This window comes from Convolutriloba macropyga, chromosome 3 (assembly GCF_964194025.1).
Source record: "Convolutriloba macropyga chromosome 3, txConMacr16.3, whole genome shotgun sequence".
NCBI classification, from domain to species: Eukaryota; Metazoa; Xenacoelomorpha; order Acoela; family Convolutidae; genus Convolutriloba; species Convolutriloba macropyga.
In genome coordinates this window covers 73,349,297-73,368,194 of record NC_134470.1, presented here as the reverse complement: position 1 = coordinate 73,368,194, position 18,898 = coordinate 73,349,297, and the positions used below count along the sequence as shown (strand labels likewise).

General features: G+C 37.7%; 1 protein-coding gene across 1 annotated transcript; it reads right to left on the bottom strand.

The window, feature by feature from the left end:
- Positions 1–481: 481 nt before the first annotated feature.
- Positions 482–5,948, bottom strand: LOC142336733 (sacsin-like). The gene is made up of 2 exons (XM_075385645.1): positions 5,775–5,948; positions 482–2,621 (listed from the first exon to the last, which is right to left on the bottom strand). Exon 2 carries the CDS (start codon positions 2,600–2,602, stop codon positions 482–484), a length of 2,121 nt encoding a protein of 706 aa, XP_075241760.1. The 5' UTR covers positions 2,603–2,621; positions 5,775–5,948.
- Between the last annotated feature and the right edge of the window lie 12,950 nt (positions 5,949–18,898).

The window sequence follows — 18,898 nt, the reverse complement described above, 5'->3', positions numbered from 1 at the left end:
CTAGAGAAGACACTTATTAAAGCTATTTGATCCGATTAAACTGTAAAGATTCTACTTTTGGCCTAAGAGGTAATGTTTAAAGTTTTTCGACTCCATGAACTATCGCTAACATCTCTAGCTCGTTGATTGCGTACTTGGTTTCCGCTTTATTTAGTTTCCGTGAATTGTTTGCAATGGGGCGTCTTTCACCGTTATCATCAACTTGCCAGAGTGTGGCTCCCAATCCGATAGTACTTGCATCTACCGAGAGTTTTGCTTGCATCTATATGTACAGCCAGAAGTTGACTTCCGTGAACTTTCCGCATTTTTAAACGTGCAAGTTGCGTATTTTAAGCAAGAGAACTTGACTTTGCAGAAGTCACTTCGTAAATCTTGGCATAACATCTCGGATGGTTCAGCCGATATTTTTAAACGCAAGAAGATCTCAGTGACTTCAAGCAGGTACATTTTACACGTAACCTATACGTAAAGTGATAAGCATCTAACCTTCGTCTTCCACCTTGGGTATCAAAAGTCCGCGGCATATTTCACCCTGAAGAGCTGCAGATGTATAGTTAGGCTCATTTGTGTTCAAATGCCTAGCGTACGATTTGAAGTGTTTCTCAATGTCTGACCACGCCGTCATGCCGTTCAAATTCGAAATAACTTCTGGAATAGCCGGTTTTGGTAATATTTGAGTTTTCATTCCTAGCAATTGACACATTAGTGACATTTGATCCGCGGTGAGGTTCATCTGTTCCGATGGGAAGAAGTTTGAAGTGAAGTATAGAAGCTCTCCAGCATTGGATCGAGGGTGAACTAACTGCTTTGGGAACTTCACTTTGACTTCACCCTCCACCCCGTTGAGGGTGGAGGTAACTGCAACCCAAGGAAACTTCTGTAGAGTTTGTCTGATTTCAAAGTCACAATGACTCTGGTTTAGAGCGTGTTGAACGAGAGTGATATAGTCCTGTCTTTGGAACTCAAAAAGACCTGCAGCCTTCTTAATTAAATCTGTGAAGAAAAAGGTAAAATTGCGCTCCTTATTTTTCAACCGCTCCCCAAAAAAAAGTGATACTGAGTTTTGCACTCTGTTATTCAATGAGATCCACATATCAGGGGAACTTGAATATGGAGCACAGTTCATAATACTCAATCTGACTTCTTCAGGCACATTATGCGAAATCACGATGACCCGTTTATCGGAGAAAGATACGAGTTCTTCGGACTTGCTCGGTTTGAACACTTTCATTCCTGCGTCAGAGGTCAATCTATCGTAAAAAGTGAGAGACAATAACTGAGTTAATCGTTCAATTTCTTGAGAGTAATTTGGGAACAAATTGAACAATTGATCTTGTGTATGGGTTGAAGCTTTCGAAAGAACAGCATCACACAATGCAGGAGCTGCTGCACGTTGCAGGATGTCTCGATTCCACTGTCCTTCGATTCGTTTCTCCTCGCTCCTGTCGTCGACAGTGTCCACTTCAAGGTTACGTCTGGACGAAGTGACTGCGAAGCTTCCGTTGACCAGGAAAGGAAGTCCAGTAGAAGGGGGATGGGGAAGGGGCAGAAAACAGAACAAGAGCTGGTTGTTGGTATTCGATTCCAACTTTAGATCCTTGGATGGGAATGCAATTGCTCCGACACATCGGGTTTTATCGGGTTTAGATCTCAAATCAGAAGAACGGACAAATATATCCCAGTCGAAAGTCCTTTCGGTGGCAAGCAAATCTTTGATAGTGATCTGATAATTGCTGCAAAACTGTTCATCTTCTCTGCACAACACTTGAGCCATAGCTGAATTTGAGTCATTTCTGAAACTTCGTTCGAACCTCGCAATTTGCTTCACATCTAATTTGCTCTTTTCAATTAAGCAAATGTCAAACTTGTTCACAAATTGTAGGAAAATGAGAAAAAGATCGGAGAATTTAGCTGTCATGTAAATCAAATCTCGTGCACTTTCTTGCGTATACTCGTCCTTTTTGATTTCGCTCCATTTAGCATGCTCGGAAGTCCTCAGCGGCAATCGGAATATGACACCTTCAAAACTTTGTCCCTTCTTCACTTTTTCGCGTGAAAATTCGAAAAGGTCCTCGAAAGGCTCCAAATGTCCTTGTAGTGCATCTGCAATAGATCGGCCGTCTTTGGTTGTTTTCGTCAAATCAAATCGTAGACCTCGTCCATTAAAAAACTTCTCATGAGGATCCAGAATGCAATACGAAGATTTGCTCACAAATTGAGGCAAGTCGGTGAGGTTGTAAACCGAATTGAACCCCAGACCAAATTTGCCAATCTTTTTCCTGTTTTCTAGTTTAGTTTCTCCTCCAAATTCGCACAAATTCCCAAAGTCGCTTTCTTGAAACGGTTTATTATTCCAAAATAAAATGGCTGGGCCTTGAAATTGATGGAGTTCGGTATCATTGATCAAATTTTGCGACGAATGACTTCTAAGGTCCAAAAGAAGACAAGCTTCGGTGGCTTGAGCGTCATCGGCATTCTGAATCAGCTCCTTAGGAATCGAAAGACCGTCTGGATATTCTTTGAGAAGGGTTCTTATACGCCTGGTAAGGGGTTCCCTTTGACCAAATTTATCCCCTTCTTTTCTCAAGTCCTCACTTTCCATCACAAGCAGCAATTGTTTGCTAAACAACAGTAAAAAAGTGATATAATCATCATCAAAGCAATATTGCACCATCTTTATCTGACTACAGCTTTTCACCATATCGAGCTACATAAAGGTACCAAAAAGAAACGCCTTGCATTTTTTTACTGATTAGTATGCAGCTTGTACAATTTCATAAATTTTCATAAAAACCTCTCAGTCAATTCCTTTCCAAATTTCCAAATTGTCTTCTAAAATATTTCAAAAAACATTTTGCCTTCTCAAATGTTTTTTTAAATCCAGGTTTAATTTGCAATTGGTTAAGATCACAACAAGGTACTGGCCACTCCATTGAAATTTAATGAAAAAGAGGGGGCAAAAATCATATGTTCAATAAAATTTTATGCCAACAAATGGAGTTGAAGTCTTAAAAAGCTTTAGCTGACCATTGCTGGATGCATCAATTGCAAATAGGGACAATAGAACACGTATATATCATAATAACATTACTCTATAAGAGTAAAAAATAGTCGTTAATAATGTTGAATTGAAGACAAATACTTAGTTACAGTCATCACTATCTAGTATAGTGCATAATTGTATGTACTACCAATGTGAGGGTATAAGCTAAGCATTAGCTCTTAATGATCGAGCTATATCGCTAAGCATTTAGCCGCCGCGCTCAGCTGAGCTTGCTTTAGTTGGCGGCTATTCCTCTGCTGTTGGGTTTGAATCGCCAGCCAAAGGATTGAATCCTCGCAGAGTTAGCAAAAGTGCTTCTACTACAAATTCACTGCCTTTTATAGTGATGGTTCATACTTTCTGCCAGGTGGCATAATCTGATTGGTTGATTCACTATGTCGACATAGACTACAACAATAGCACAATAGGATAGCATCAGATAGCACTAAAAATTGAGTTTTTGTATTGTATGTAGCACTGCTACATCTCACACCAGTTTTGAGAAAATTAAAAAGTTTTTTCAGTTTCTGATTATGACTCCTTCTCTGGTTGATACAGATCTCCTTCTCTTCTTGTATCACTTTGTTGCATCCAGTTATTGTGTTTTGTTGACACATCTGCTACGGCAATAAATCAATAATCTTCAAGTACCAATATGTGGGCCAAATCTGCCTCACCAAAAACCATTTTAGGCAAACAAATAAAATCAACGCTCTTTTTGGAGTTTTCAACAATAATCAAATGCATCTGACTGACAAATTGAACATCGCAGTCCAAAATCAGAGTAATAACTATTGATAACAACAACAACAACGCAATAAATTGATCCCTCCGGAGACAAAAAAAAGAAAAGAAATCAGCGGTAACAGTTAACGAAGAGAAGAAAGTCTCACAATCTTAAAGTGTGATTTTTTCGCTGCTCGGCGCATCAGATTAAAGAGTAAAAAATAGTCGTGAGTAATGAGATGTTGAATTGGAAACAAGCACTTAGTTACAGTCATCACTATCTACTATAGCGCATAATTGTATGTATTACCAATGTGAGGATATAAGCTAAGCATTAGCTCTTAATGATCGAGCTATATCGCTAAGCATTTAGCCGCCGCGCTCAGCTGAGCTTGTTTTAGTTGGCGGCTATTCCTCTGCTGCTGGGCTTGAATCGCCAGCCAAAGGATTGAATCATCGCAGAGTTAGCAAAAGTGCTTCCACTACAAATTCACTGCCTTTTATAGTGATGGTTCGAACTTTCTGCCAGGTGGCATAATCTGATTGGTTGATTAACTATGTCGACATAGACTACAACAATAGCACACTAAGATAGCATCAGATAGCACTAAAAATTGAGTTTTGTATTGTATGTAGCACTGCTACATCTCACCCCAGTTTTGTGAAAATTAAAAAGTTTTTTTCAGTTTAAGATTATGACTTCTTCTCTGGTTGATACAGATCTCCTTCTCTTATTGTATCACTTTGTTGCATCCAGTTATTGTGTTTTGTTGACACATCTGCTACGGCAATAATTCAGTAATCTTCAAGTACCAATATGTGGGCAAGATCTGCCTCACCAAAAAACCATTTTAGGCAAACAAATAAAATCAACGCTCTTTCTGGCGTTTTCAACAATAATCAAATGTATCTGACTGACAAATCGAACATCGCAGTCCGCAATCAGAGTAGTAACTATTAATAACAACAACAACAATACAGTAAGTTCATCCCTCCGGGGACAAAAAAGAAAAGAAAATAGCGGTAACAGTTAACGAAGAAAAGAAAGTCGCACAACCTTAAGGTGTGAAATTTTTGCTGCTCGGCGCACCAAATTTTAGAGTAAAAAATAGTCATGAGAAATGAGATGTTGAATTGCAAACAAGTATTTAGTTACAGTCATCACTATCTAGTACAGCGCATAATTTAACTACTAATGTGAGGGAACTAATGCTCGAGCTATATCGCTAAGCATTTAGCCGCCACGCTCAGCTGAGCTTGTTGTTGTTGGCGCCTTTTCCTCTGCTGCTGGGCTTGATTCGCCAGCCAGTTGGTTGAATCCTCGCAGATTTGGAAAATGTGCTTCTACTGCAAATTCACTGCCTTTTATAGTGATGGTTTATACTTTTCGCCAGGTGGCATAGTCTGATTGGTTGATTCACTATGTCGACATAGACTACAACAATAGCACAGTAGGATTGCTTTAGATAGCACTGAAAATGATTGAGTTTTGTATTGTATGTAGCATTGCTACAGCTCAAGAGAAGAAACACTGGAAACAGAAGTCAAAATGCCCCACGTGAAAAAATTGCTCACAAAACAAATCACGCTTGAAACCTGCTCGCCTTTTGCTCCCTTTCATACTCCAGCGTGATTAAAATCGGATCTCTCAATTGACTTCTTACTGAGGTGAAAAAGCACAAAAAAGGGTCAACAGATCTTCAAAAAAGACAACACACTATAATACAATCCAAAAAGTTTGAATGGTAAAAAGACAGAGCCCCAATACAATTCAATTCTTGGATTAAAAAGACAAAACACGAACACAATCCAATTCTTGGATTTTTATTAGAAAACCGTCCTAAAATTGCTTTCAATCTACCTAGAAAGCAAACTTACAGTAAAACATGTAAATAGCGGTTTCAAAGTACGCTGAGGCTTAAATTTTGAAGGCTGAAAAATAACGCCTATATAGGGCTGGAGGGGGGAGGGGTTAACAAAAAAGATAAAAGATAGAAATAGTTACCTTTCAAAAGTCAAAGAGCTGGAACAACCGACTCAATGAGAGAAGAGTTTAAATATATAAAACAAAGAGAATGAGGAATCGGAGCAGGCAAAATAAAATCTTGATCAATATTACCTGCGGCCAATATCCGAAAACATTTTGAGCATGTAATTGACATAAAACATTATTGCCCGAAGTTTATTAGCATGTAATTACCTGAGACCAAATTTAAAGACTCAATTGTTATGGTGAAATGGGTGTACTCGTTTCCACACGCCCTTACAACTCCATTCGTAAAACATGGGTTGTGCAAAAACCCGACAAAATCGAGCATGTACAGTCAATTTTTATTTTTTCGGACATAGGCCATAAGTAATCAAGTCAATGAAAAAAATGACGTTATAATGAAACACAAATAACGGACTTAAATCAAACAACGACTGGTAGATATTACAATGATTTATATAATACGATTGATGTTATAATGAGCACGTGAACGAATATCAATTTTAATTTCACAAAGCGCTCAAACATGCATAATTTAATCTGCGTAAAATTATGGCAAACTTAAGTACAAAAGCTATGAGTGTGTACTGTTAATTCAGAGCTGTACAGTTGTTTTCTATGTACTTCAGATCTGCCTATATAATCCTAGTGTCTGTTTAATTCAATCGAAAAGCTATATAATCCTAGTCGACCTATATAACCCTAGTGTCTAGTGTTAAATGCAATGGAAAAGCTTTAACTAAGCCGAAAGTAAATTAAACCGGCGCAAAAGCCAGTTAAAAGTAACAATTATAGGATCGTTAGCAGATTTATCATATTGCTAATCAAAGCTTTTAATTATTGGAAATTAATTAACTTATTTCAGTTCATCAAGCACGAAATTTTCATGTTTTTCAGATAGCTAGTGATTTGGAGTGACCAGTCATGGCCACATTTTTATTATACCAGCTCGTCCAGCCATTACAATTGATATGCGATCGGGTTGACGTCTCATTTTTTGAATTTTGGGTTGTCGGCTAAACCCCCTGTCGGGCAACTCGGCGATCCACACATCTGTATAACTAAATCCGCAATATTGCTTTTTTGTCACGTGCTATAATACAAGCTTTTCTGCTTCATGTGAACATTTCTCAGAAATAGTACACGTTGACTAAGAAAACTACATTGGAATATGGAACAGAAAGTGCATAGAAAGTAAAAAGAACACTCGCTTCTCTACGTGGCACAGAATGTTTGGATCTATTCTGTTCCCCCCCCCCCCCGTGTTTTTATGACCCCCAGTTTAAAATTGCATATAGCACGTTACTATGTAAGAAAACAGCATGTGCTTCTGGGGGTCAAAAAAAACATTTTGCTTACTAAGCTGGGGGGGGGGGGGGGGGGGGGGGCAAAACAGAATAGATCCGAATGTTCATATATTTGCATTTAAAGCATCATAACGCATCATATCACCATATTTGTTATGTTTATTTAGCTGTTGCGAAAAAAGCTACTAATTTTTTAGCTCAAGTTTGCCAAAAAAGTTAAAGAACAAGAGTTGAGTATTCATAGAGGTCAAAAATGTCTAAATCAATCCCATTTTCAAATCCCAAAGAATTCTTTAGTTGTTCCTAAAATTTTCATCAAGATTATCGAAAAAAATATCAATAAAAACACAGTGTTATTGAGGAATTGATTCGGCTTCAACTTAATCCCCTTTTAGTTTATAATTTTCATTTTAAAAAACTGTCAAGTAATCACAGAAAGTACGTTTCAAAAATGTTAGCGAATGTGGCCACAGAGGGTTCGAAACTTGTAATAAAAACCTTAGACCAAATGGGACGGTTATCTGCTAAAATCTTGCAAGAGTCTTGCAAACAACGGTGATCTGCTAAGACGCAAGATTGCAACGGTTATCTGATAAGACATTTACAAGAATCATACCAGATAAGCGTTTCAATTTTTTTGGTTAAAGCACTGAAAAAACTGTACTTTCCGCCCCATTTGAAAACACAACAGAAAGTATCACCGCGACAAACTTTGAAACACAAATTGAGCTAACTAAAAATTATTTCTGTTTTTCAGCATGGCTAATACTCAAAACTTTATGCCGCTCGATTTACAAACTGCGTGGCCAAATTTTGCTGTAATTAAACATGTATCGCCTGGCTTCTGATCATTTGTATCATGTGTCAATTTTTCAAATAAAAATAAAAACAAAAACAGCAACTTTGCAACAAAAAGTCAATTGAGCAGCAAAAAACATCAGAAATGCGTTAACAATCCTTTAAAACGGATTTATTAATAGTTTAAAATAGTAAACAGTGTTTGTTTTAGACCAGAGACACATATGGGTGACTTCAAATAGAAAGCTAAAGACTGACTTTTTGTTGTAGTAAATATAAGAGCTCCATTTATATTTCAACCAATCATACAAAGAATTTTTATTTTGTTACCTAGAGACCCTATTAACACAAAGTACAACTTTTTTGGTCTCAGCCACAAACAATTTTCACTGTGATACTTGCCAAAAAAACAGATGTGACTTCAAGACAAACAAACCGAACAAAAAAGTTACAGATTAATGCTTCTGGGGGTAATGTGGATCAGTTCCATCCGGTGTGAAGTAGGAAATTGTACTCATTGCAAACTACGTTTCTGAGCGGTTTAATCTCGAAAGTCAAAAGTAATCACAAAAAACTAGCCAGTAAACAAGCAAAACGATTTTTTTCCGCTGCCTAATCTTCACTGAAGAACTTCTAGAGGCGCCTATTGGAGGCCATTAAGTTTTTATTCAAAAATGCAGCAGTGAAGCAATTGCGTTCGTAGTAATTGATACAAACTTAGGATCTTTTCCGTTTGTGCCCACAGTTTAGTGGGTTCATGATATTTGCACCCCACGACACATATGCAATGTTTTAACGAAATGATTTACTGTGTAATGACACGTGTTCTGCAACTGGGGTGCATAACGTATTGGGGGGAACAAACAGAAAAGATCCCAAACTGAAATTAGTTGTGCGGCAAAAATTATCAGCCAAACAAAAATTGGCTAAACTCTGGACAACATCTCCGAGAAACTTCGCAATGAATGCTTATTAACAAGACGTATAGAATTCAGTCTACACAATTCAAGATCAATTTCAGATTAAGTTGAAAACGCTGTGAACTTTTATAAAACAAAACAATGATCTGCTTGACTATTAGGAAACAGAGGAAACATATCGGAAAAGACCTTAACAACAAGTCAATTCAATATAATAAGATCTCAACAATTAGCTGATTTAACTGAAACTGGTAATGCTAAAGCAAATGAACCTAAACAGCATATAGGAAATGACCAACAGCGTATAATTTGTCCAGAAAAATAACCAAATTATGAGCTGTTGTGGCATTAGAGTTTTAAAAAAGCTTTTATGAATAATTATCTTTACCACCCTTGGGAAGTTGACATCTTTTCTTGTATCAAATACGCAACAACACAACGACCGTCATTTTTAGGTGGACAACATTTGCAATTTCAATTTGACAAATTTTTGGCTGGAGATTCATTAAATAAGAACTATTTTTCAATATAATTCAATAGAACAATATTTCTTCAGTTCCAGAGCCTAATAAAAAATTCCTTTATCGGCAACGACAACAAAATAATACACAATTTACGAAAAAACAGCATCAGAAGTTGCAGGAAGCAAAAATTCATTGACAATTCTGAAGGAAGGTATCAAAATGGAGAACCAGTAGCTATTATATAATAAATTTATTATTTATCAACCCTTTGGCGACAACCCAAATAAATGATTCGCTTATAAGGCATTAAAAGAAGCATTGCGCTGTTATCGAAAGGCATGGTACGATAGAGATAAGAAGGGAACAAAAATGCCTAAACCAGTTAACTTCAAAAAACACTACGCTTATTTTTTCAAAGCCCGTTTCACACGGGGTCCCAGTGTTGACAAACGCATAAATGAGCAGTAGAGCAGCGATGACGGGGCATATCTTACAGTAGCTGAGATGAAGTGTCGCATAGGGCATATGAAGAGTGGAAAGCTCAAAAATAAGAGTTGAATTACACCTCAACTGTTGACGTTGGTAGAAACAGGACTGAACCCCGTCGTTAAAAAATTTTTCCAGGCACTCTGGGAGAAGAAACAAGACCGCAAAAATACAGAAATAACAAATGTAAAAAACGTGTTCAAGAAAGGTGAAAAACTAGGCTCGAATAACTACAGAAAACATGTAAAACAAATTTTAAAACATTATCTGATACATGTCAAGTTTTTGTCTTTGGGAAAAAAATTCAAAAAATGAGCAGCCAAAACAATTAAGTTTGTCAATTTGAAAAAAGTAAAAAATTTTAGCAAAATTGTGTCAAAACTAAACGGCGTCAAAACAAAAAGTGAATTCTCGCTGATGGTTTTCGACAATCTAAATGCATGCATAGGCAAAAACAAGTGCGAGATACTGCCAAGACAAAATCGGGCCTCACCTGCCCGGATAAAAAGCAACAGGAAAGAGAAACTGCTAGCTAAATTCCCATCACATCAAAAACCTCAGAGTTGAGATCAGCTTCTTTTGTTACGAAACTGAGTAAAAAGTGCAGTTGGCGGCACCCAAGAAAACCGAAACTCTGACTTAAATCTACGGCCTTACACCTAAAAACAAATGTTACAAGATATAAAATGTGAGATGTTCACAGTGTGCTCACTCCAACAGTGACCACAGAATGATCGTAATCACTGCAAGGGGTAACAAGAAAAGGAAAAGTGCTGGCAACTAGAAGGCAAAATGAGAACCAGACAAGAAGTGCGGAAAATTTTGCAATATTGATGAGCAATCTGTAACTCTTAGCTTGGTTGGAAGAAACCGTCAAGGCAAAAGTAGTTTCTTTAAAAACTGTTGCAAATGTCACGGTAGCGCTGTCTTATACAGTGGGGGACTTTAAAAATAAGAGCAACGTCTTCGCTATAAAGCGAAACCGCTGGACAAATTTCGTAACATCGGACGCAAATTAAAGGATCCTAGAACAAATGTCTGTATGAAAACAATATCTTGCAACCAGATTTGACAGCCTCAAGGAAAGATGGTCAGCACTGAACAAAAAAGTGAGGAAAAAACTCAGAGCGTTGGGAGATTGGTAAAAGATTGAAAACCTTTGGCGGCAATCCAGATGAGAGATGCGCTTATAAGGCAATGAAAGAAGCACTGCGCTGTTATCGAGTGCCATAGTTCGATAGAGAAGAGAAGGCAACGAATACGGCTAAACCAGTTGACTTCAAAAACCACTATGCGAGTCTTTTCAAAGCCCGTCTCACACAGGATCTCAGTGTTTACAAACGCATAAATCAGCAGGAGAGCAGCAAAGAATAGGCATATCTAATAGTAGCTGAGATGAGTTGTAGCATAGGGGATTTGAAAAATGGAAAGCTCAGAGAAAATAAAAGAAATACACCTCAAAGGTTAAAAATGCTAGAAACAGAACAGTCCCGTCGTTCTTCCCGGACCTCTGGGACAAAAACAAGTACCACAATGATACAGAAATGGCAATGAGTAAACGTGTCCAAAAAGTGTGAAATTTAGACCCTAATAACTACAGATCACTCTGCGTGCTAGAAGTTGGAGAAGTTGCTCGGCAAAGTTCTGGGAGAAAGATTGGTTAATAAGCCCATAAAAAATTGAAAAATTGCTATTTGGGTTTAGAAAAGGCAAGAGTTGACCGCTACCTATCTGGCTACTCCGAAACGAAATTCAGATAGCAAAAGAGAAGAAAGAAGACGTTATGAAAGTCTTCTTTGATCTGCTCAAAGATTTCGACTCTTAATCGAGAGCGCTGGCAAAAGCCTTCGATGATTATGGGAAAACAAACCCCATCAATTGTCTGATACGAGACAACCATAATGGTGCAAAGTAGAATCTTCAACCGTAATGCTAATGTAGATAATCTGGTCCGCATGGAAAAAAACGCCAAATGCTACAAAAAAGATCGACAACCTCAACGGAGAACTTGAGACAAACGGGTGGGAGATATCATTCCGACGACCGAAACACTCGCTATATCTGATGAACAAATGAACGTGGAGACGGGTGGCAAAGCACTGAAAACGGTGACACGCTTCAAATAACTTTGCGATGTAATCACAACAGGCTCTGATCCCTCAAAAGCAGTGTCAGCAAACTGTGTCAAAACAAAAATATCTCTGTTTAAGCTTGGACTGGCACTGACAAATGGTGTACTGACAATGAACACAAAGATGTTGATAGTAGAATCGTTAATCAAACCTGTGCTTATCTTGGGCTCAGAGACTCTGGTCACACGAACAGTTAACATTGAAAAGCTAAATGCTGTGCTCAATAAATCTAGATAAATGATGCCAAAGCACACAAGGAAATTATACCTTAGTGTGATTGATGTCGAAAAAAAGTCGCGCTGGAGAATATAAGAACTCAGCTGGCTATTCAACGGACAAATCAATGAATTACTATAAGGAGACTAAAAGACAACAGTAAACAAGTGCAAACAAAGAAAAATTTACGCCAAAGAATGGGCTTTAGGAAATAACCTTAAACTATTGAAAGTGGGAGATGTTGATGTGTGGGTGGAATCACCCAGCAGACTGGCATACACTGACGAAATTGCCTCGTCAGTACAAGCTGACGTCGTTCATAAGGACATGGAAACAGGAGAAACTGATAGCACACAGATTTTTCGTGGCCCGCTCTGCTTAAAAATTGACCATGTCAAAACAACTCTACGAAACCACTGTACTAGAGTGCATAATTGGTCAGACACAAAGAATCCAAGCACAGCGTGGAGGAAAAACTGGAGGCTCTCAAGCCCGAAGACACGCCTTCATCCCTGCCTAAGGCCCCTGCCTACGGCCTACAATCTCTAAAGCAGGAGTCTAACGTTACCCTTCTGACTGATAAGCAATCTAAGTGAACTTGCATACATCCCCTCGAAGCTCTATTAGACTAAATACATAAGGTATGGAGTACAAAGATCCTGCCAAGTGGAGGATTCAACACAACAAACTGCAAGGGGACATAATACTTGCATCGGTATTGACAAAAGTCGCTGGCATCAAAATCTCAATGGCGCCGTTGGCCGTGCAACAGCTTCAATCAAAGCGGAGATCAACTGATCTGGACAGTATTCAAGAAGCACATAATTTTTAAAGGAATAAATAACGTGACAATGTGGCTGAATGAGTTAAACGCTAATAGCAACCAATATATACTGCTTGAGAAAACCCATAATTCGTGTCTATATCGCCAATGGTACTCAAGCAAACAACAAGGAACTGTGATTATTGGCAGAACTAAGATTGTTATGTTTGCGCAGCAATTAATCTCAAACGTCAACTCAGCAGTATCTTGTTAGACAATTAGCAAAACTGACTTCGAGTACTAAAAAACTAATTGTTGAATTTTTTATCAGTGGTGACGAAAAGAATTAGTGAAGAGAGAAAAACAGAAAACAGCAGTAGAACAGCATCAACCACTTGAACAGAGAATCGTGAAAACTTTAATCACTAAATTCAAAAGTAGCTTCCTATACCCCTAGCGTACCCGTTTTGTTTTCCTTGCACTGCTCCATTATCTTTAAATTTATATCCCAGATTTCACTTTAATCGATTACAAAGTCATTGAAATTTTTGAACACATCTTTCTAAAAAACGAGCAAAATTCAGCCAAAGCTATGAAATATAGCTCATCAATAACAATTGACTTAGTAGTGGACGCGGCTGGCCATTTTTTAAATTGGTTCTTCTGTTCAATAGTTGAAGTAACTTTCAAGAAAAATTTATCTCAAAAGATACACAAATTGTTAAAATTAAAAAAATCGCGAGAACTCAATATAGCAAAAAAAAACAAAACACATGAAGTTTAAATTCGGTGGCTTTTCTGTCATTTTTTTCTGTGAAACAATTTTTTAAATACAAATCCCTTGGTTCTTAAAGTTAATGACGAAATAACAATTTATAGTCAGATAATACTTGATTTTCTTCTTTTTGAAGAAATCAAAAAAAAATACGAAATGAACCAAAAGATGTTGAAACTGAGGGGCCAACTTTTGTGATAAACCGTTCTGAAAAAAAATTGACAATTTTGACTTGAAATTGATGAAATAATTGTCTCAAGTTCTTCTCTCACAAAAATCAAATTTTTAGGGTTTTGATTCAGGATGGAGAATGTGTTAAAATCATAATTCACAGTGTTTGATAGATGGTAAGTGTTGGCCATATACCCTCAAAAAAGACAGCAAGTCATGCGAAATGATCGAAATTAAACCTAAATTGTTTTGAAGTTGTAGCTAAATTTGGTGCAAACATTTTCACAAAGCAAAATTCTAATGGCTTTTTGTAGTGAAATTATTCTGCCAAGTGCGTTCAGTTGATACCACATATGCTAGTTCCCGATGCCTCAAAAAAGTACCTGAATAAAAGAACGTATGCCTGGCATAGTTTTTTTGCTTGCGTGTGTGTGGATGCGTTTGTGTGCGTGTGTGTGTGCGTGCGTGTGTGTGTGTGCGTGTGTGTGTGCGAGTGTGTGCGTGTATGCGCGCGCGTGTGTGTGTGTGTGCGTGTGCGTGCGTGTTTGCGTGTGTGTGTGCGTGTGTGTGTGTGTGTGTGTGTGTGTGTGTGTGTGTGTGTGTGTGTGTGTGTGTGTGTGTGTGTGTGTGTGCATGTGTGTGTGTGCGTGTGTGTGTGTGCGTGCGTGTGAGTGTGTGTTTGTGTGTCTGTGTGTGCGTGCGTGTGAGTTTGGGTTGGCGGTGGAGTTATTTTTTCAATTATTGTTATTTATGTAAGTTGATGTACGTTCGATTTTCTAGAACCATCAAAAGACGACGGCTCTTGATTCTGTTAGATGATTTTTGCTCTTATTCTGTGTAAAAGAATAAAAATTTTACAATTTACCGCCATCTTAAAAATTATGTTAAATGTAACTAGTCAATATCTTCTTCAAGCTTTCTTTTGCTTTGTCAAAACCGTTAACAAAATGCAGAAACAGCAAACACGCAGGTGCATGATACAAAATGCCGAAAGTCTGCAGTGCCAAAAGTCAAAATGCCGGAAGTTTCTATATTCCTATACCCAAAAAGTTGTTTAAAAGATCTATTCTGCCCCCCCCCACCCCCCCCCCCCCAGCTTAGTGGGCTTAGATTCTTTACGTCCCCAGGCGCATGTGCTATTTTCTTACATATTAACGTGGTGCTATATAATAACATTTAATTTGTAGATGGGTGTAAAACACACTGGGGGGGGGGGGGGGGGCAGAATAGATCCCCATAAACTTTCGTCATTTTAAAACGTGCGAGATGCGTGTTTAAAGCAAGGTTACGAGACTCTGCTTGAAGTCATTGAGATCAAACTTCTGGCGTCGCGGTTCTATATAGACTCCAGAAGTCCTCAGTGACTGCTAGCAGAGTCACGTAACATATACGCAAACTATCAAACTAAGCCATCAATAAGTTTTCACTTTCTCAAAGTCATAAGTCAAAATTTTTGCGGGAAATATTGTGCTAATTTTCCACCAGAGAAACTAACGCTGAAACTCCAGAAGATGGCCTCGCGAGTATTACGTATCTTAGTATCGTTGGCTGCTTTAGTGGCACTAAAAGTTTTCTGCAAACCAAAAGACTGCGATACAGGAGGAGAGTCTAAAAATAACACAGTAACATGCAGCTGCGAAAACGATCAAATAATCAGCTGCCTTTTAACAGCCAAGAAAGACAACCCGAAAATCATCCTGTACAACGTCGCAGCTAAAAACTTCTCGACCGAGTTCAAATTTGAGATCCCAGATAATGTCAAGAAAACTCAAGATGTTCCTGTTTCAGTATCTATCGGGCACATGAAAGACATCCCTGAATTGACATCGTTTTTGCAAGAAGTGGGCAAACAGTTGAAAATAACGAACTTGAAAATAACAGATATGGGGTCACTCGAACCCGAAGTATTAGCGGCCGACCTGGCAACTCAGTCCTCTGCTTCCTTAGAATCAACTGAGTTGACAAACCTATTCGGCGGTTTAAAAAACAAAACGCAATTTGATCTGGGGAAATTCAAGACTATCAGACGGTCGTTTGAAATTTCGGGCATCGAAACAGTTGCTGTGACTATGCCCGACCCGACGTACGTAACTCCTGTAAATTTGACATCTGAAATAGCGACTAGAATCAGTCTATCGACCGTTTCGAACGTAACTGGTTTGGTGCATATATTTCTGAAAGAGAAAGAAGCGAACGAAACTGTCATTTTTAGTGCCAATGGGATGTTTCCTAGATTTTACCGCGAAGATCCATCGCCTAAATTGAAAGTAAGGATTAATCTGGACAAGGGTGCCAACATGATGCTTAAAGAAACGTTCCTCTATAGTGGCGCCAACATAAATCTCAGCTGGGATGCAAAATCTAAGTTCTTAATACCCCCATCTGTGCTTCGTGTCGAATTCGGGACCTTTTCCGACGGAAAGGAAGTAAGGTTTTTAGCTGGACCAAATTTTCCACAGAATTTTAGTTCACTTTTCACTGAAGGCAAATGTTTCGAGCTGAAAGGAATCATAAACGCGGAGGATTTGTGCGAAATTTGCTACATGCATCAGTATCAACTGCACAGAGTTGAAGATAAACTGGAAGAATTGTGCGAAAATGGTCCGAAAAATGAACAAAACGGAACTAACGAAATGAAAATTTGCTACTGGCAAGAGGTCCAGAAAGTACCTGCCTCTTTGGACCAGTTCAAAATTGACAAAACTTGGATTCCGGAGGGAGTTAAAGTATGTGATAACATAACTAAAGATATTGAGGAATTTCTCGATATACATGATAATTTTGACGATTCTACAAGCAAAACGACCAAAAAGAAATCACGCAATGTTTTGCAGTTGTTCACAGTCAGTTTCGGTGTCCTCAAATTATTCGAGTTGATCCGAAATTAATTGGAGTAAAGTTGAAAAAAGCGCTGAAAATATCAAACGGATTAAAAAAGTAGGGATTCACATAAGGATCAAGCATGTCAAACTGAAGATTTTGACTAAGTCAAAAAATGAAGACTTAAATAGCAGTACATTCTAAAAATGAGAAAATTTATGAGAAAATCCAAAAAAAATAGAAAAAGTTACCAACGCTCATATTAATCAAAAAGCTCAACGATTTTCGCCAGCCTAATTAACCGGTAATTTAGTATTTAAAAAGCAGATAAAAACAAGGCAACAAAAACGACAAGAAGTTTGATTTTTTTATTTAATTACAATTACTTAACCAATTACAGAAACGATCAGATTATCTAATCAGTTAGAATCGGAGATATCTCTACAGCAAGGACAATCGGAAAAAAATATGGAGTATGCGCGCAATCAATTTTAGGATGACTTCATAGATTGGCGGGAAATTATTACGGATATTATGATTTTGTCATGTTGATGATATTGATAACTAATTGATGTCGGAGAGTTTAATTTGGGCATAAATTAATGCTACACAACAATGGAAATAGTAACCAAAATTAAATTAAATTTTTCGGAAAATTTGTCTATTGACACAATGCTTTTTGGGTCTTTCCCAAATAGCCCCCCATGAAATTATACCCCCCCCCATTATGGTATATGTACCATGCTCGGGGGGGGGGGCTATAGGTTATCTGACCACTGAGAGGGGGGCTATAATGGGAAAGACCGACTTTTAAGCACGGTTCAATCATTGGGTGGGTCCGTGATGTAATTCCCTCTTGATCAAAAAATGAAGGACTGAGTCTAGAATTGTTCTTTTTGGAGGACAAATGAAGGATTGAGTCTAGAATTGTTCTTTTTGGAGGACAAATGAAGGATTGAGTCTAGAATTGTTCTTTTTGGAGGACAAATGAAGGATTGAGTCTAGAATTGTTCTTTTTGGAGGACAAATGAAGGATTAAGTCTAAAATTGTTCTTTTTGGAGGACAAATGAAGGATTGAGTCTAGAATTGTTCTTTTTGGAGGACAAATGAAGGATTGAGTCTAGAATTGTTCTTTTTGGAGGACAAATGAAGGATTAAGTTTAGAATTGTTCTTTTTGGAGGACAAATGAAGGATTGAGTCTAGAATTGTTCTTTTTGGAGGACAAATGAAGGATTAAGTCTAGAATTGTTCTTTTTGGAGGACAAATGAAGGATTGAGTCTAGAATTGTTCTTTTTGGAGGACAAATGAAGGATTGAGTCTAGAATTGTTCTTTTTGGAGGACAAATGAAGGATTGAGTCTAGAATTGTTCTTTTTGGAGGACAAATGAAGGATTGAGTCTAGAATTGTTCTTTTTGGAGGACAAATGAAGGATTAAGTCTAGAATTGTTCTTTTTGGAGGACAAATGAAGGATTGAGTCTAGAATTGTTCTTTTTGGAGGACAAATGAAGGATTAAGTCTAGAGTTGTTCTTTTTGGAGGACAAATGAAGGATTGAGTCTAGAATTGTTCTTTTTGGAGGACACATGAAGGATTGAGTCTAGAATTGTTCTTTTTGGAGGACAAATGAAGGATTGAGTCTAGAATTGTTCTTTTTGGAGGACAAATGAAGGATTGAGTCTAGAAGGATTGAGCCTAGAATGTTTTTAATTCTTGGCTTGTCTTTCATTTTTACACAGCAAACAATTACAAAGCAATTTAAATCCACAATGTTTTAACAGCATTCCAATTCTAATCACAAAAAAATGAATTTGTTCCCTTTCATCCATGAAAGCACCAATTGTAGATCAGAACGTTCACGTTTTTGTACAATCATATGACCGCAGGAAAACAAAGGCACGTTCACTTGCGGGGTGGGGGGGGGTTGCTTAAAAATTATATGCCATGCACACATTTATTAGGATCTATTCTGTTTCTAATACTTGGTTGCAACCAAGCATTAGAAACAGATTAAATCCAAAAAATGATTTGGAAATATTATTCGAAAAACCTCGGCGCAGCTAATAATTACAAAATAAGCAAATAATGCTCATAATATAACCGTGTTAAACAAAAAATTTTAGATTAGGCGTCCAAAAATCTATACTCTCACTGTGTTTATTATCTGAAAATCTGGTTGATATTCGCAATTTGAGTTTTGTTGTAAATATTGCATCATACAGAGGGCAAATTTTGTCTTTGAAATTCGTTATGGCTCTACTGAAAAGCGATTGAGAGGTAAAACCA